Below are 20,059 nucleotides of genomic sequence, written 5' to 3' on the forward strand. Positions count from 1 at the left end.
TTTGTGACTTTCGAAGTGGCTTCAAGGAATTGTGTGACCCCCTGGGGCCCTTGGATGCTCCATTTATAAAATGCAGATTGTTAGACTTGCTCTGAAGAGGATGCATATAAAAAGCAGTCCATAAACAAAAGGATTACATTTTCATTGTACTGTTGTTCTTTGATAAATGGTGTCTCCATCTTGTTACCCTGTAATAGCTTTTCCAAGTCACTTTTGCTGTGATAGTAAGACATTTAATAAAAAGCAGTCGATCTTTGACATTGCAGAGGCTATGTATATCCTGAGATCTTTAGGAATCTCATTTCCATTGAAAGTCCTATGTTTCCTGTATATATCCTCATTCCACATTTCAGACTTTGCTGAAGTTGTTTGTCTCACTTGTTGGTGAATTTTCACACAGGTATTTGTCACAGTTAAGCTTCATGGAAAGGTCAGGACTCAGCCCTTGGCCTGGTTCCCACACACCAGCCAGCACCTTCCATGATTCCAGTTCACATCTGGATAGAATTTTATTACTTTTTCGTGTGGCCATTTGGGGATCACTGTCAAATGAAATCATATATATAAACTTATGAGGTCTATTCTTCATCCTGGTCCTTTTTTTTAGACATCCAATCCTCTTTATGTACTTGTATATACCATTTGAAAATAATTGCAGACAGTATAACATTTCAGATCTAAACCCTTTAGTGTGTATCTCCTAATGCTAAGGAGATTTTTTTATAATATATGCCATTATCTACCTAGGAAAATTAATGATTTTCTTATTCCATTTAATAGCCAATCATACTCATCTTCCCTACTTGTCCTAAAATTACTTGAGTGTTTTGCTTTTAGGGTTTCTTCTTTTGCTTTCCCCAACTAAAAAACAAACACACACACACACACACACACACACACACACACACACATATTTATAGTCCTAGCATTTAATGGTTACATCTCTGATATTTTTTAATCTAGAACTTCCCCACCCAGTTAGTTTGTTTTCATGATACCAGCTTTTTTAAGAGACCAGGCCAATTCTCTTAAACAAAGTCCCATGTTTTTGGTTTGTCTGATTGTATGTGTGTCTCTTTTGTTACTCTATCCTCCGTATTTTTGAATACTGAAAGTTATTTCCAAAGACCTGATTTTAAATGTATTGTGTCTTTTTTGTCCAGAACAACTGTGTACATATGATTGCCCCACTATTAGTGTATAAAAGTTTGGTCACTTAATTAAGATGGTAATAGCCAGGTCTCTAAGTGTTAAAAGTATATGTTTTTCTTTAAATAAGTAGAACCAACTTGTGGAATGTTTCTTTTGATTCATATGATTATGCTTTCATGTAATTGTGTTAGTGTCTATTGATGTACCTCACTTGAACTATTCCATTGGAGGTTACAGATTGGTAATTTAAAAATATCTTCATTCCTTTTACATGTATTAACTAACATTCCTTGGCAAAGAAGAGCTTTACCTCATCAGTGGGGGATGCTTTATATCATCTTATAGTTCATATCAGTACAACATGTTTACCAGCATCAACACTGTAAAATATCAGCCTTAGATTATGGGGCTGAGTTGTCGATCAGTCATAACTAATATTTATATATACACTTTAAAAAATATTTTGATGTACATGAAAGTTGAAAGTAGAGAAAAGATGAAATTTAAAACAGTGTTTCAAAATGGTGAGCAAATATTGTAAGAGGCTTAGTGAAGGGGATCTCACCAAGTCTCCACCAACATCAGCAAATATTTATTGATCTAAAATGAAATTATTAATGCCAGGAACTGAAAGAACTTACTGCATCCCTAAAAGCTAATGATAAGCATAGTCAGTGTGGATAAGTATTTAGGCCTGATGAGGAGTAAATTAATACAAGTATTTTGGACTATCGCCTTGTGCTCCAGCTTTTGTAGTTTCTCAATACCACATTCCAACGTGCAAGGCCCTTTATAACTCGGGCTCAGTTTCTTGTCTGGCCCACCCTCGCCATTATTTGACCAGGTATTTGGGTTATTTCTACCATCCTTCAGCTGCACATGTTCATTCCTGTCTCCACGCTGTGGTCCATGCTCTTTCCTTGCCAAAAACATTCTTTTCTTACCTCTTCTCAGGTCCCAGTCTGCCCATTTTCAAGCCCCGCTCAAGTCCTGCACCCTCTTTGAAGCTCCTTTCTTGCTTCCTTCTCTAGATAGCATTTCTTACCTCTGTCACATCTGGGGTGCTTGACTCATTTTCCTCTTTGGTCTTCTAATTGGCTTCCGTAAGTAAACCTCATATCCAAACTGTGGAAGATCTTTAAGGACATGACTTTCTATGACCAAAACTGAAAAAAGCTCTTTTTCACATGAGTTGGCTGGGTTTTTGCATTCCCATTGAGAAGCTCTCTGAAAGTTACCAACAGACGTGAAACAATTATCAAATAGGGCTATCTCCTTTTATAGCTTTTTTTGCCTTCAAATATTATCATGCTACAAAAAACAGGTTTTTGTGTGGAAGGTAGGGCTGGAATTGAGGATAGCTCACCACCTGTTCTTTGGAACTAATGTGGAAGGCCTAGTTACTGCACCACGATACAAAGAAAGGGGAAAAAAAAATCTTGCATTTAAGTTATTACAATGAAAATAAAGCTTATTATATTGTTCCTTAGGTTGAACCTTTTTATTCCTTTTGTTACCGATTTGAACACTGTTTTAAATGGAAATAAAACAATGGTATTTTGTGCTTCTTAAAGATGTTTAGGAAAATTTTCATCCCACTCAATAAGGCATTGTTTGAAATACCTATTCTTTCTGTGTCCTTAATAAGAGCACTTTATATTTATGCAGCTCTTTTCACCTGAGGATGTGGCTGACATTTTTTGTTACCAGATGGTGACAAAACCATCACCACTGTGTTTTCTGTCTGTGCAGAAGCAGGGGGTAAAAAGCTCCGGAGCACCGTCCAGCGAAGCACAGAAACAGGACTGGCTGTGGAAATGCGGCACTGGATGACCCGGCAGGCAAGCCGAGAATCCACAGATGGCAGCATGAATAGCTACAGCTCAGAAGGAAAGTGAGTGAGGCCGCCTGTGCTGTGTGTCTCTTCCAGGCCTTGCCAGAGACCACCTTTTCATTCTCACTCTCTGCCACCAGAAATGGGATGTATCTGGCTTTTTATACCAAGGGAAATAGGTTTGGGGATGAAGTATTTTGCTTTAATGGCAAGATGCTAAAATGTGACTGTCAATACAGGCAAATAAAACTTTGTGATAGTGTGAAGTAATATAGAAAAGCATAGAAATAACAAACACTTGTCCCAGACCACATGAACAGTGGTAATTTTTAAAATCATTGCTCTAAGAGTTATTACTAAAAAATATAGAATACTGATACATACTTAGTTCTGTGCAGTAACAAACAGTTCAGATAAATGTAATAACCAAAAAGAAATGCCACAGAATAAGTTGGTAAGCTTTTCCTTTATGTAGTTGTTATGTAGCTTTCTCTTGAACCACCTGTATCTGAGGTATTTTTAAATGGTGAAGATTGTGTAGCCCTGTCACCAACAAATTAACAAAAATGAGCAACTACAGATTGGTAGATGGGTGCATAAAGGACATTAATAGAGGAAAGTGAGCTTTACTGACCTCACTCTGTCATCACCATGGAAGTATCAGATGTTTGGACAACATATATATAGCCATTCACAGGTGTGAGACCATAGGAGCTGGGCAGAGTACTGCTGATATGCTCTGAAGATCATTTTTCTAGCACCGTCAAATAAATACAAGAGATGTATCTGGTTTCCACACATTTATAAATAAGGCTTTGTGGTATACTTATGGAAACATTAAAATGTTTGGATTAACTGCATATTTGGGAATTAAGGTTTGGGGGAAGAAAGGTTTTTGATGTTAATCAAGGAAGTCCTAAAAGAGATGAAGAATCAAGTGAAAAATAAATGTGCACCGAGCACTGTTGTTGTGAAGTGCAGTGTTAGGTGCTGTTAGGGGTATAGATATGTGTGAACTATGACCCGCACTCCAGATGTTTATAGTCTTATTGGAGAAATGGGATGACTACTCAGGAATTCATTCAATAAATATTCCCATACCTTCTAGGCACTGAGCTATGAGTCAGGGGTATAAATCAAAGAAGACAGAATCAGTTGACAGTTAAGACTGTGGGCTTTAGAATCATACAGGCTTCCAATCTCATCTGTTGTTCAGTTCTGTGGAAACATGAGCAAGTACTTAATTTTTCTGAGCTTTATTTTAATTAATTGATGGAGCTTAACAAGTATTCATTGCTTAACAGTATTCCAGGCATGATTCTAGGTGCTGGAGATTTATCAGAGAACAAAACAGAGAAAAAACAAAAACCTAGCCTCAGCAAACTTACAGTTTAATTGATCAGATAAACAATAAACAAGAAAAGTTGTCAAAATGTATGTATAAGAAAAATAGTAAAAGACATAGTCGATTAGTTGGTATAAGTGCTAAGGAGAAAATTAAGTAAGAGAGATGACAGAGGGTAAGAGGATAAGGGTAGGGTTTTATGTAGGATAAGATAGGGAGAAGGACATATTTTAGTAAAGATCTGAAGTTAGGGAGCATATAGGTATTTGAGGGAAGAATATTCCAGGCTGAAGCAATGCTGGTCAGTAGTGAGAAGAGCAAGCAGTACTGTGGAGTAAGGACACACATAGGAACAAACTGGAAATGAATTAGGAGCGGAGGTGGACAGCTTCTGTTGTGCTTATACAGCATTGTAAGGACTTTGCTTTTACTCTGTCACAGATGAGAAACGAATGGAGGATTTTAAACAGAGGGCTGACATCATCTGTATTCAGCTTTAACAGACCACGCCAAGTGCTGTGGGTGTGGGGGGTAAAGGTGGTGGCAGGGAGACCATTCACAATTTCTCAGGGAATACAGAAGACAGATGATGGTTTGGGCCAGAATGGCAGCATTAGTGAGGTCGGATTCTGGTTGTAAAGCCAGTAGCATTTATGGAAGCATTTGAGGTAATGAGAGAAAGAGAGTGATTGGTCTGCCTAGGCTGCCATAACCAAATACCACAAACTGGGTGCCTTAACAACAGAAATTAATTTTCTTAGAGTTCTGGAGGCTGAAAGTTCAAGATCAGGGTATCAGCTGGTTTGGTTTCTCCTGAAGCCTCAGTCCTGGCTTGCAGATGGCCGCCTTTTCACTCTGAGTATTTCCTCTGATCTTCTCATGAGTCTCTTTACATGGCCTTTCCTTCATGCATGCACAGCCCTGGTGTCTCTTCCTGTTCTTAGAAGGACACCAGTCATATTAGATTAGGGTCCCACCCTTAAGACCTCATTTAACCTTAATTATTTCTTTAAGGCCCTGTCTCCAAATACAGTCATACAGAGGGTTAAGGCTTCCACATATGAACTGGGGAACAGGGGGAACATAATTCAGTCCATAACAGAGGAAAGAAAACTCCAAGGTTGAGCAGTTGAAAGAATAAAGTTGCGATTCTTCTGAAGGTGGGAATCCACAGAGCAGAACAGAGTTTTATTTTTTTGTTTGTTTAGGGGTTGGAAGTCAGTTTGGGACAAGTTGAGTTTCAATTTCCTACTAGACTTCCAAGCAGATATGTAAACAAAGCAGTTGGAAGACAAGTCTGTGGCCCAGCAGAGAGGTGCAAGCTGGAGATGTCAATCTAGACTATATCAACATAGACGGCATTTAAAGCCATGAGACTGGGTGGGATTACCGGGGGAGTTAGGACATAGAGAAAAGAAAGGAAGTCAACAAATCAAGCTTCCAGTATTTAAGGGTAGAACAAGTGAAGGAGGCTAAGGTAATGGCTACAGGGGAAAACCAGGAGACTAGAACATCCCAGAAGCAAAGCAGAGAAAGTGTTTGAAGAAAGAAGGAGGAATCCATTGTGTCAAATGATGCTAAAGCTAAATTAGACAAGTATGAGTGTTAACAGGTAGGTCACCCCTGTGGCTATTAGGTAACCTTGATCAGAGAAATTTTGGTATAGAGGAGAAAAATAAAGCAAGGAAAAACTGATCAGAGTTTCAAGAGCGGATGAGAGGGAAAAAAATTAAACCTAGCACATGGACACAACTCTTTCAAGGGGTTTCAGGAGAGATGGGGTGGTCGCTGGAAAGGGAAGTGAGGTTAGGAGAGGGACTCTTTTTTTAAGGTGGAAGAAATAGCAGTATGTTTGTGTGATGGTGGAAATGATCCAGAAGAATTTCCTTATCTATAGAATAAGTTAAATAAGAGAATCTATCTCATAGTGCAGCTAAGTGGATTAAGTATGATAATTCCTGGAATTAAGTCTCAGTAAGTATTGAGTACTATTGATAGAAATCACAGTCCATGCCCTCCAGACAAAGAAGAGAGAGACACATAACCAGAAGCCTGCAATACAGTGTGAAAGTGTTCTTGGCGATGTACATGGGCTGCTAGAAGATAAGGAGGGATGGGCATCGGAGGCGGAGTAGGGTGTTCGGGTCCAATTTATAGAAGTGACAAGATAGTGGTACCAACTGCTTCTGCCACAGGAAGGGGGAGAGAGGGAAACCTGAGCTGCTAAAAGTAAATAGGAGTTGAGGATTTAATCCCATGTGTTATTTTACTTTTAGTCTAATTTTCCCTGGTGTCCGCTTGGCCTCTGATAGCCAGTTCAGCGATTTTCTGGATGGCCTTGGCCCCGCCCAGCTAGTGGGACGCCAGACTCTGGCTACACCTGCAATGGGTAAGAATTTCTGTCATGTGATTTCCTTGTTTTTCTTCTAGATCACTGAAAATTACACTGTAATTTTATAGGATCCTTAACAGTATTATCAGCTTAGACTTCAACCAAAAAAAAATCTTCAATTAATTTTCTTCCATTTTAATTTATATGCTTTTTAAAGTAAGATATCATTGATAAAATTTTAAATGTCTTTGAATTTAGGAAAATATATGGGAAATGATGAAATTCAGACCATTGTGTTAAATCAAGGTCTTCAGCATAAGCATTTTTCTCAGTGCACTTGTATATTAAGTCCTGTTTGTTTCTTCCTCACATTAGGTGACATTCAGGTAGGAATGATGGACAAAAAGGGACAGTTGGAGGTGGAAATCATCCGGGCCCGTGGCCTTGTTGTAAAACCAGGTTCCAAGACACTGCCAGGTAAAAACATGAAATTCTTCTCTTATTCTTCATAATCCACACTTTTCAATTCAGAGACTTTGTTTTTGACTAGAGTTGAAAACGTAATTTTTAGATAATCAGGGATATTAATAAATACGTCACTTATCTGTAGTGGTTTGTTTGCTTTTCCAGCGTGAGCATCCAGTTGGGGGGATAATACAAGGTGTTAGGTAATATGTAGTGGAAACCACTGCAAAATAAAAACTAGTACAGTTAAATCATTCATTTTGTACAGCATGTACATGAGAAGTTCTTTTTCTGTTAAGCTGGTATTTTGTGTTATTCTTCAGTTTATCTGGAGCTTTAAAATTCTCCTTGAGAATCCTTAGAGTTCTGGAATTAGCATAAAAATAGATGCAGGCCCCCAAAGTAACACAAGCCTATGTATGAAGTACATTCAAATTAGAAGACTTCTACTTCCTATAGTGCATCAAGAGAGGCAACACTGTAAGTTTTTATCACATATTTTGTACTGAAATGCCATAGTCTAAGCTGTGTGGATTCACAGAAAATGCCACAGCCTCTAGCTACATTGTACAAAGATGTATAGAACGTTGGGTCTGATGTATAGAACAGTTACAGAGGATTCCGAAACTTGATTTCTCACCACAGTGCCCCCAGTGACTGAACTGTAATTTTGAATCTCTTAACTTGCCTATCTTTGCAGAAATTCTAAATTACAATATGTATCACCCATTGTACAACCTTGCAGTGGTAATTCAGACCTTTGTGTTTATAATGGTCTTGGAGCTAATCAACCCGCTCTGCTATAAAGCGGTCATAAATTGTACATGCATAAAAATGCTTCTATGAAGAGTCTGTCAGATAAATTTCAAGCTATGGAATTCTAATTAATTGCCTCTTCTCAGCTAATTTGAACATCGTATACATCAAGCACTACCTATGATTTGTACCCATACCACCATCAATAAATAAACTCTTTTGAATAATAAAAAAATCACTTGTGGGGATGGGTGAATAAGACAATATAATTAGATCTAAGTGTTGATAAATGAAAGATGAAGACATCACTCTTGAATATTGTTCAGGACTGGAAGCATTTCACCTTATTAATGCAATGTTCAAATCTGTGTAACAAGTTGATCACAAAACAGTAATCAACTCAGAGGCTGTGTCAACATTGCCTAAAACTATGTGAATGGCTAATAGTCACCTATTGCGTATCTAATTATTTTGACCTAATGTAGAAAAGCCAGTCACTTGATTGCTAGCTCCTTCCGCCTACGATCAGGCTGCTGCTGCTGTCACCTGGGGTTGGGTGCTCCATCGCCACTACTCCTCACTTCTCTCTCTTCTGCTTTCTGTCCCAAGCACCGTATGTAAAGGTGTATCTATTAGATAATGGAGTCTGCATAGCCAAAAAGAAAACAAAAGTGGCAAGAAAAACGCTGGAACCCCTTTACCAGCAGCTATTATCTTTCGAAGAAAGTCCCCAAGGAAAAGTTTTACAGGTATTTACCAAATTGTTTATCTCTTACCTGTGACTCTCTTGGAGTCAAAGCTTGTACCCACCATCTTTGTTATCACATTCTTTTCTGTTCTTAACTGCTGAAATTATCATGAAACTTCAATGCTGTAGACACTGTAGTTTCCTTTAAAGTGAACTTGCAAACGCCATCACACATAAACCCCAGGCTCCCTGGACTGCTTATCATCCTAACACTCCAGTACAGTTTTTCTAGTGTGCTTGTGGATTCTAGTAGGTAAGCACAACTATCCCAGTAATTAAATACAACTATTTAACTTAATGTTTAATATTAGTCTACACATTAACTGAATGTATTTTAGTTTACAAATTTTCATGTACGTAATTATGCTGACATTCATCACCTTTCTATTTTACCAACAGATCATCGTCTGGGGAGATTATGGCCGCATGGATCACAAATCCTTCATGGGGGTGGCCCAGATACTTTTAGATGAACTGGAGCTATCCAATATGGTAATCGGGTGGTTCAAACTTTTCCCCCCTTCCTCCCTAGTAGATCCAACCTTGGCCCCTCTGACAAGAAGAGCTTCCCAGTCATCTCTGGAAAGTTCAACTGGACCTTCCTACTCTCGTTCATAGCAGCTGTAAAACTGTTATCATAGGAACCAGCGTTACAAAAAAAAAAAATCACAGGTCGCAAACCCTGGTAACACTGCATGCTTAATGTTGTGTCTTCTGAGCCTGTTTCTAGGGATACAAGCGATCCTGTGTTCTCAGAGGAAGTTGCACACATTGTGCCCTAAAGAAGGCCCTCAGGTGAAAGAGCAGAGCTGTGAAGAACTATCAGGTTTGGAGTTCAGTAACACTCAAGTTTTGGTCCAATCTGGAGCCATGGATTAATTGCAAAGCATCAGTCAGTTTCATGCAACAAAAGCCCTTTTCAATGGCACCTTTATATTTTTATCATTCCTTTTTCTTCCTTTCTCTGAACCCAAAGCCCTGTTAGGCCACAGAAATTGAGCTGTACAGCCATTAAACCATGTTATGAATCAAAGAATGAAGTGCTAGGAAGCATCAGGTGAAAAGCAAGAGACCAAAGAAGTGGGCCAGGACAAGACATCAGCCCTCCTTTGGAGGGGGACCAGGAGCCGCCAGTCCAACGGGAACAGTGGCAGACTTCAGAGCTTCAGCAGGCACACCGTTCACAAAGGCCAAGATGTGCTGGACTCTGAAACACGAAATTCTGTGGCTACACTGTACTGAATGAAATTAAAGAAACCTTTTTTGCATGGACACAGATTAAGCTGAATACTTAAATTATTTTCTTGGGGCTGCAACTTGCAAAAAATAAAAATAAAAATCAGCCGTTTTCAACAATTTATATTATTTTTAAAAATAAATTTCACTAGTGCATGGTTTTAAAAGGGGGAGAGAATGCAACAGGGTGGTACAAAGACACACCATGTTTATTCTTTAAACTAATCATAGTCTGTGTTTTGGCAGACATTACAAATAAAATACTTTCTAGAAGATACTTACAATTCTCTTTCCGACAAATATGCATAGTATATTGAAAATTTATTTCCAAATTAAATATACAAATCTTACAAAGTTCACTATGTGCATATTGTTCACATCTTTTCCTCCTTGTCTCTATCTCACTTTTCCTCTTTTCCCTCTTTTAATCTTTCATTTTCTTTCTCTCTACCAGAGTGAACATTATACTAAAAAAGTTACAAGTTTTGACCTGATACTCTCTTACATCCCAGGTTTGATTCAGAGCTATAGATGCTTCTGAATTTATTAATTTCTCAAGGGAAAAATAAACTAAGAGCTTTCTTTATTTCAAGCATGTTGAAAAGGATTTTGCAACATGACTTGGGAGTACATTAAAGTAAATCAGCATGTATTTGATAAAGAAGATATTTGAACTTTTGCAATTTATTGTACAGTGCATGGTAATTTTATTTTCACCTTCAAAGTTCAGTTTACAGGAAAATCCTAAAATCATGTGGCCATTGTAATGTCTAATAAATTTGTTTTTAGCACCAGCATTATTCATACAGGGGTTAGAGTATTATTTCTAGGAGGTCTTAGGTTTTGTTTTTTAATTAATCAAAGCAATTTCTTTAGCCAATTTCCATTTACTATGTGAATAGAAACACTGCTAAAAATCTGGAGTCCTGAAACACAGGGCTGTTTATTAATTCATTTTTCTGTGGTAAAGTTCAATTTTTCACAAATTATATTTCTAAAGAAATATAGTAAGCGTGAATTTGCAACAAATAATTTTAAAGCTCCAATTTTTAGGACAGTCAAACAAAGTCCGTCTGCCTATTAATAGTTCTTTGATGCCGTCACCAAAGTCCACACCAACCCCTGAAGTCAACCCTTGCCTTTGGTTTAACAGACAGCTATTACCATTGGGTGCTGCTGCAAGGTCAAATTTCTCTTAAGTTCCCCCATTTAGAGGAAAAGGCACTGGTTAATGGAATAAACCACCCATACTTTGTTTCTTTATGCACACTTGGATAACACGTCCCTACTGGTTGGTATTAATTTCTTAGAATAATTTTTGAAATCCACATACATGCCATTGGCTTCAGGCCATGCACAAAAACTGCTTTTTTTTTTCCTTTTTTTAAATTAAGTACTGACTATTAAAAACTGTCATGCTTGGTATGGTACAAAAGTTAAAATAAGTTGTCACTAAAAATACCTTCTCTTTATGTGGTGCAATATGAAATACACTGAGACTGTGTCTTGACTTTCTGAGATCTACGATGAACCCAGGTCAAGTTGTTAAAAGAATGAATAAAACCTTATGGAAATAATTTAGTCACTTGTGTACCAGCAACAATTGATTTAATAGACCTATAGTGTCTATACTTTCCCTTAGAATAAACATTTACCATTTTCCTGATACTAAGAGGCAGTCACATCATCTTTTGTGCATATTCCTATATAAATTATTTCTAATTTTAATAAGAAGGACATGGCCGTATGGAATATTTGTACATACTTGTCATTATGCAGTATTTATTTAAAAGTTGGTGTATTTTTTTTTAATTTTCACATGTCTGCACCTCGACTTGTGGTTTAGTCATGTAAATAGCACTATTCCAGTGACCATTGCTGCCCTGTACATAGTGTGTTTCAAAGTCAAGGGAATTCCAGTTGGAAAAAAGAAAAAAAGGGGCAGATCAGTCCTGTAATGAACACCAACGATGTAAATCAAATTCATTCTGGTGATGGTATTTAACACTTTAAATAAAACATTTTCTTTACAGACGTTGTATGCATGACTTTCTCTGGCTTCTCTTCTCACACATCCCTAAGCCTGCTGCAACCCATTCCCTAACCTCACACATCGTTTAAAGACAACGAAAAAACTTCTGCTACCTCTCCAAGGCAGAAACAGACTGCTGGTCTTTGCAGACAGCCCTCCGTAGAGCATTTCTTTAAAATGCTGAAGGATTCCTGCTCATTGGCCTCATTACAAGTTGCTGTTTTTTAAAAAAGGTTGTTATTCTGCATTGAGTGCTTTCTGGTTAAATGACTCGCAGATTTTATGAGCAGGAAGGAGTGAGATTGGTGTGTCAGTGTCACCCCGACTGGTGGCTGAGTCACAGAGAATCACACACGGGCTCTGCCGGTCCCCGGGTGGAGGCGGCAAGGGGGGCGGTTGGCTTTACGCTGCGTGTTTCCACTGACGTGTCATTTCGGCTTTGGAGGGGTGGCGGCTGCATTTTCATTTTGGGAGACATGTGATAACCTGACCTGTAACAAACCTGCCCAGAGACTGGCTTCTGTCGTGGGAGTAGGGGATGCATGGGAGGGTTTCTCCGTGTCGTAGGTCAGTTGCTCTAACGAAGAGCACCCCAGCGGCGCTTTGACTGGAGTCCTCCCCAGCCCTAAATTTAAGAGCTAGTTTGATTAATCAGAAATCCAGTTGAAATCCAAATCTAGTCCTCTCCCCATTCCTGGAAACAGCCATTTCTTCCATTGCCAAGGACTCAGTTCCAGCCCAGTCCCCCATACCTATCCGGTATTTTTCATTTTTCAGTTCGAGTGAGGTATTTCTTTGCTGTCCATACACTCTTATTATAAAAGTCCCCTTGCCTTTCTCATATGCCCTCTCCGGAAAAGCCCTCTACTTTCCCGGAAATGACCCATGTTAGTCCCGTCCTTCAACTCCGTTTTCGGATGAGTTCTTTAGTTCCTGGCGAAACCCTAACAACGTGGCTGCCACTGATGCCAACAGTTTCGCTGTCCCAGGAACTCCCGATGCCAACGCTCCCAGGCAACAGTGGAGGACACAGTGTCACTCCCATGGGGACTGAGAGAGAATTGTTCAAGAAAGCACCAAAGCCTGTGCAGACTTAACCTTCAATGTTCTGTGCTTGTAAAAATCATGTTCTCTGCTTGTTTGTCCCCACTCACTCAGCTCACGATGCCCTCAACATCCTGCTGGCATTAATGGACTGAACAAACAAAAAAAAGCTCACATGCCTGCCTTTGGTTTATGAAATGTGTATTGAGAAGCAGTATGAAAGAGGAAATTAAAGAAGAACAGTAATACTCGTGCCGTGCACATTGTCCATGTGGCTGGACTCAAGTCTCTTAATTTCTAGCATTTATTCCTTCATCTGGGAAATACGGAGTTTGAGTTACATACTCTTCTACCATCAAAAGCAGCACTTTGATCAACATGTAAGCTCCTTTAAGGCAAGGACCACGTCCACTTTTCTCCTCTGTTCTATCATCAGGGCCAAGAACAATGCTTGACACATAGATGCTCAGTAAATATCTTCCAAATTAATGAATATTTAGTGCCTGCTATTTTGGGACACAGTTCTAGGAATCATAGTGAACCAAACAAGCATGGCCCTCTCCTCACAGGGCTTTCATTCTATTAAAAACACACATTGGGTAAAAAATGACAAGTATGATAACTTTCCAAAAGGGAAACTCCTGTGGTATTATAGAGCACACAGCAAAGTATTTTAACCCAGTTGAGAGAGTCAAGGAAAGCCGGTATCTAAACAAATGTACCAGAGTTAAATGAAAGATGACAGCGGTGGGAGACGGGCATGAGGTGAAGGACATACAAGGCAGGGCAGCAGATAAGAAACTTGAGGGAAGAGAACTATGACTACAACTTTTACTACCTTATAGAGTGTCTAAAGTATGGGTGAGCACCTAAGTGAATACTGGCGAATGAATAAACAACTGAATACAGATTTCTGCAGCTTGAGCTATTTCTGAGCCTTTGACAGTTTCTCTGAGAAGTTAGTTTTAATTTAAACTTGGTGTAAGGTCTACTTGTAGGTGAGATAATTGATAAGGTCTAATCCTATGTATAATTGTATTTGAAATGATTCTCAGATTGCTGCTTAGTCCTTAACCCCATTCAGTTGTTAGATCTTTGAATATAGGAACCAGGACCTGTAGTTCTTCTGTTCCCAGCATAGCACCTGCTCAGAGCACGTGATAGGTGTCAGACTTAACAACAAATATTCCATCAGTGATTCTCAGAAAGATTACTGTTATTGCCATGGAAGATTCCTGAGTCTAAAGTTTATGCTCATAGTTTGCATGTGGTTGAGTCAGAAAGCCTTTAAACATGTGGTGTTCTTAATGCTTTTTGAGTACCAATTTTCTGTCATTTTGCCGTGGAGTAAGGTGCTTTCCTGATCCATCCATCCTGTTCCCATGAGACCTGCCGTTTTCTAACTAATCCCGTTCTCTTGGCCCCACTGACAGTGGTATAGGGGGTATAGACAATCTGTATCCTTAGTTGTGAAGATTCGTCATCTTTAGTTTCATTTTATTTTGCCTTGGTACCAGAGAAACAGTCCATCTCTTGTGACAGAAACTATTAGATGGAAAAAAAAGGTCAGGGCTGCCAGTGGCTATGTTTTCTGATATATATATATGATGGAAATTGAATTACCGGAGAAGAAAGTCAACAAAGCCAAGTGAAGGCAAGGATGGAAGACAGTCCTACAGGCTGCATATTCCCGATCCCATTAGAATCGAGGATCTGCTGCGTCCTGGCTCTTCCAAGGAAGTCCGTCTATTCCAGCTGTAGCTAGTTGGATTCCTGCTACTTGAAGGCAGGAGTCCTAGTTAATACATTGGGCCCAGGAAAAGCCTAATGGAGCTGTGAATCTTGGAGGAGTCACTGAGGTTACCTAGGACACTGTCATAGCATTAAGAGGAGCCCTAAGAAGTAGCCATCAAGCCCTGCTTGGTAAGTGCCTGGAGAAATAAGCTCTGCGAAGCCCCTCATTCCATAGTCTTTACCAGTTCGACTCTTCTTCCTAACACATGGCCCTATACTTATTGCCTACTATATATACTTATGTTAGCAAATGACTCCGTATCAGATGGGGGACTTTGCCCCACCCAAGGAGAGTACTATGCTGTGGCCTCTACTTCTATAAACACAACCTGTCATTCACTCTGTGGCCACCTTGCATAGTTCCTTAGGATGGGACTGGAGGTTGACCATTTCTCCCAGACCCTCCTTCGTGTGAATGGCTTCTCTTTGTCCTTATGAATTTTGGTTTGGGCCAAGCACAGATGTAAAAGTTCATTCTTGGGAAATATTTTTCTCATTGGTTCTATCAAGTAGTCCAGGTTGCCAAAATCATTATAACCATCTTACCTCTAGCATAAACTGAGTCGTCAAGACTGTCAAATGTACTCGCTTTCATTGCCAGTTCTGGTCACCTGCAAATCTGATAAGATTGTTTCCTCTATCTTCATCCATGTCTTTGGTAAAATGTCGACTAAAATAGGGTCAAGATCAAAGCTTCATAATTCTCTACTGACAATATTAGTTTCAATCATAGTTATTTTAGTTGTTGTCATGTAATACCTTATAGTTTACAAAATGACTTTAATATACATGATCTAAGTTAATCCTATGACTACCTTATGAGGTGAGTAGTCGTACTATCTTTATTTTGCAGATAAGGAAACTGTAGTTCAGAGAGTTTAGAAAATGGGAAGAAGGTCCCCCATCTGATAGTGGCATGTTCAGATGCAAACCCAGGTCCTCGGGCAATAAATCGGCCTGTTCAATCAACTGTAGAACCATTTTCCCCTACCATCAGCCACTGGACATTTCCTGGCTTTATCCTCACGGCATTTATCAGGCCCTTTCTCAGATGACCTGCTGGAATACAGACCTACTGCCTTTATTACATTTCCCTCCTTCTGCCATCTATGTGCTAACAAAGCATGGTGGCCCCAAAAGAACTAAAAGGGCCATTTTTATTACCTTAAGCATTTTTCTAGCCTCATTGTGTCCTACCCTTCAGCCTCCAGCCACTCCTATAGGCACAGGCCCTGAGTCCTTGTTTTCTCATCAGAGCTCATCAGTGGAGCCTCTCCCGAATTAGACTATTTTTATTCATATACTTGTTTTATATATTTCTGTTTTGCCTGCCTTTCCCTTTTATTCTTGTTGGAATATTAGAATTTTTTATTCCTAGATATTCCCATGCCTCTTTGGCCATTACCAATCTTGCTGGGGAATCATCCTAAATCCTCGGAATTGTTTAATACATCAGTTTAAAAACTCTAGGCCACATGTATTAAAATGTCTGATAATGCCCAGTGTCTTCCTTCCTCACTGTCATGACTATAAAAGAAATGGTGACTTACGAGAGTGTAAATGAGTAACTTCTGTATCACAGACCAGTTTGGGTGGCAGCTTATTTGTTTAGTTTGCTTTGGGTTTTGCTTTTAGAATCATACTCTGCTGGCTGATATACTCTATTGCCACTTAGTGTTCAGCCTTGACAATGTAATTTATATTCTCTGAGTCTCACTACACACAACTCCAAATGGGAATAGTAAAACCACCCAGGTCACTGGGTTGTCTTGGGGATTAAATGAGGTAATGCATTTAGAACACATAGCCCTGTGAGTGATATAAAATAAACGCTAGTAAATGCCAACTGCTACAAGCTTAAGTAATTGATTAGAATGTCCTAAAGACCATTTCGTTTTTTGCTGGTTTTGTCTCATCAAAGGCTACAAGTCCTCCTAAGGAAACACATAGTTCCCTGGAACATTCAGGGCCAAGCTGGGTTGTCAGCTGCTGCGTTTGGAGGTAGTTCTGCCGAGCTCCCTAAAGCAAGTCTTGTTGAATCTTCCCTGAGTGGATTCAGCAATCCACTGTCTACATAAAATACAGACCCCAGTGAGGAATTGCAAGCACCTCGGGGCCTTCTCAGAGGGAGCAGCTGGACAGACAGCATCCTACAGTCATCCAAAAGATAGGCCCTTAAAGATGCCCTGGGAGAGGTCTCTGTGTGGGCTGGCCCAGTAATGGCTGCAGAGAGGAAGTCCCGGCTCCTGGAAGGTAACACTGCATGGGGACAGGCTGACCACAGAAGGCTCATGGGCAGATCCGTGAGTTTTTATCATGCAGCTTCTCTGGTTATTTCCCAAGCAAAAAAATAGGGCCTGTTCTTCTCCCATTCTCACATCCGGAGGTTGGTCTCCCCTCTGTTGCAGGTCTAATGGTGGGCTGCCCAGTGGCTTCTTGGGTGGCCACCCAAAGACAGCAGGACCCCTGTAGACTGCAATGGGGCCATAATGATGTGCTGGGGTACCAAACCCAGAACCATCGATGACGTGGGCCTGTCTAGGAGTGAAGGCAGCAAGAAACTGCCTTGTGAAAGAGAAAGTAGAGGGAGAAGGAGGGAGAGGAGAAGAAGATGATGGGAAAGGAGGGAACTTGGAGGGAAAGAAAACTCAAAAACCACTTAGCCCTGAGCTAGAATTCCATCTGCTTTCTTATCTAGGGTTTGGTGCCTGGTTCTCACACTGAGCTCAGAGTGAGTCAGGTGAGTGGGTACAGCGTGAATGGTCTACAAATGTTAATTAGACCAAGTTGGTTGATATTGTTAAAATCTTCAGCTTCCTTATTGATGGCCTAGTGGTCCTGTCAGTTACCGAGCAAGGTAATAATAATCTGCAGCCACAGGTAGGTCTGCCCACTGCTGCCTCCAGTCCTGTCAGCTGCTTCCCTTCCTATGCTCTCAACCTCAGTTACTACTTGCATAACATCTACGATGGTTATATTTTCCTGATTAACCAAATTATCACTATGCAGTACCCTTTCGCCACTGGTAATATTCCTGTCTGCGATTTTACTTTGTGCTGAAATGCTGCTTAGGCTTCACTCTTCCACCCTTTTACTCTTAGCCTCTCTGGGTCAGCTTATCTATGAACATGACAGGGTTTAAGAGTACCATCATGGAATTATTTCCAAATTATCTACCTACTTGTGTTTATCTGTTCTTTCCCTGTCTTTTAGATGAATGCATTTTGTTTAATATCCCGTTTTAATTACTCTATTTGCTTTACATTGATTTTTTTATTGTTGCTTTTGGAGAGATTACAAACAAATCCTTAACTTATTACTGTCAACTTACAGTTAATATTCTCTTAGCTCACATAAAATGTAGGAACCTTATAACAGTAAATTCTATTTACCCTACCTATTGTTTTTGCTATTGTTATTTATTTTGTCTACAAAAGTAAGAAAACACCATAATGCAATATATTATTTTGCTTTAAATAGTCAATGTTTTTTCAAAAAAATTAGGAGATGAAAAAGGGTCAATAATATTTACTGTTTGTGGTTCTTTCATTCTGTCCTGGAGATACAGGTTTCTGTCCAGCATCATTTCTTTTTAGCTTAAAGAATTTTCCGTAGCATTTCTTGTAATACAGGTCTGCTGTCAACAAATTCTCTAGGGTTTTGTTGTTCGGAAAATCTCTTTATGTCACCCTAATTTTTGTAGTATATTTTTGCTGGGTGAAGAATTCTGTACTGAGTTTTTTCCCCTCCTGCGGAACTCTGAAGGTGTTATTTCGTTGCCTTCTGGCCTCCATTATTTTTGATGAGAAGTCAGCCATCACCCAAGCCCTTTTTTCCCCTTTTCAACTTTTTTAAAAGTATGGCTGATTTTAAAGTTTTCTCTTCATCTTTGGTTTTCAGTGAATGACGGCAGTGTACCCAGGTGTGCTTCTCTCTGTAGTCACATTGCTATTAGGTCACAGGTGGGTTCTTAGGGTTCTGTCAGGCTTGTTTCATTCTTTGTTAAGGTCATTTCAGTTTTGAACTTAGTTTGAAGGCCTCGTATCTAGGCCACAGTCTTTATGGAGTCAAAACTGAATATATAAAGTACTCGATGAGGAGTCTCTACTTTGGCTGCTCTAGAATCTCACCATCTCCCAGCATCATCTTTCAGCTAATATCCTCAAAATATTTGATCTCTGGAGTCTAGCCCTTTCATGCATAGTCTGGCCTTTAGCCAAGGAACTGAGGTGAATTCTCTGCTGACTTCTGGGGTCACCTCTCCGTACAGCTCCCTTTTCTCATGTGCTCTAGCCCACAAATTTTAGCTTATAACAGCCCAGAACCTATCTCCCTAACTCCTTAGCCCCGCAGGATGAAACTGCTTGGCTGTGCCTCCTTATGCTGAGCCAGCAGAGTGTCCCGGATGGAAGAGCAGAGCGTCCCTGGGCTCAGCTCCTGAGCTTCCTCCGCAGGGTCACGGTCCTGCCCCTGCATGGGGGTGAGGCAGCTGTCGGGGCAAGAGGAGCAACCAAGGAGACTCAAACACCTTTGTAAGGAAGGAACACGCACTTAGAGCTTGTATGTTAAGTATATTTATTGGTATTAGTTAAATACTTAGAAATAAAGCTTTCCGACATGTTCTCTTAAATATTAATAAGTATCCTCTGTGTACTAGGCACTGTGCTGAGCTCTGCGGATGTGTTGTTGAACCAAAAAACCCCATAGTTACTGCCTACCTGGATCTTTTTTGCTGTGCCCCAAGTCCCTTCTGAAGGGACAAACCTGCACAGCCATTCTCTCAGCCTGGGAAGCAGCAGGCAGCCCCGGTATGGCTGTGCTGTGCAGGGGTGGGAAGTCGGTGTGCGCTCGAGTCGGCTGACGCCTCGTTCTCATTGGCCGCTTTCCCTTTCAGACTGGGTGATGTCTGTGCTGTGTCAGCTGCCAGATATTTAACTATCACCACAAATGACCGATAATGTAGACTGATTGTACTCTCTCAAGGGAAAAACCTTTAAAGAATTAGCTCTGCAACCCAAAATTATGGGAGATCAGAAACATGGTTAAATGGAAGAAGGTAATTGGTAATATAATCTATTATAATTCAGGATATTTGTTAAGCCATAATGCCAGTCCTTTCTTTAAAGCTGAGTCCTGTGTCACTGCAGCTAGAAGCCTGATGTGTTATGAGCAGATGAGCAACAGGAAGCCCAGAAATATTTTCTGACCATCCTGGGTAGTGAAATCTACTCAGTTCTCATGACTTTATATCTTAATAGATGATCTGGAGAAGTGGTATTCAAACATGAGTGTGCATCAGAATCACCAAGAAGAATTCATTA

The 20,059-nt window shown here is 39.9% G+C and overlaps 2 protein-coding genes across 39 annotated transcripts in view; one reads left to right on the forward strand and one right to left on the reverse strand.

Annotated features, from left to right (window-relative positions):
• The window catches only part of RIMS2 (regulating synaptic membrane exocytosis 2), a 570,663-nt gene extending 558,760 nt beyond the window's left edge, over positions 1 to 11,903 (forward strand). For all 38 annotated transcript variants that reach the window (XM_073229921.1, XM_073229922.1, XM_073229923.1 and 35 more), the window contains 5 exons: positions 2,905 to 3,046; positions 6,608 to 6,720; positions 7,039 to 7,140; positions 8,494 to 8,633; positions 9,032 to 11,903. In XM_073229921.1, the coding sequence (XP_073086022.1) occupies positions 2,905 to 3,046; positions 6,608 to 6,720; positions 7,039 to 7,140; positions 8,494 to 8,633; positions 9,032 to 9,250 (716 nt within the window). In that variant the 3' untranslated portion in view covers positions 9,251 to 11,903. The remainder of the gene's footprint in view (positions 1 to 2,904; positions 3,047 to 6,607; positions 6,721 to 7,038; positions 7,141 to 8,493; positions 8,634 to 9,031) is intronic.
• Positions 1 to 20,059, reverse strand: part of DPYS (dihydropyrimidinase) — a 461,295-nt gene that overhangs the window by 273,600 nt on the left and 167,636 nt on the right. The window lies entirely within an intron of this gene.

The sequence above is a fragment of the Manis javanica genome, chromosome 2, assembly GCF_040802235.1.
Source record: "Manis javanica isolate MJ-LG chromosome 2, MJ_LKY, whole genome shotgun sequence".
In the NCBI taxonomy this organism is placed as follows: Eukaryota; Metazoa; Chordata; class Mammalia; order Pholidota; family Manidae; genus Manis; species Manis javanica.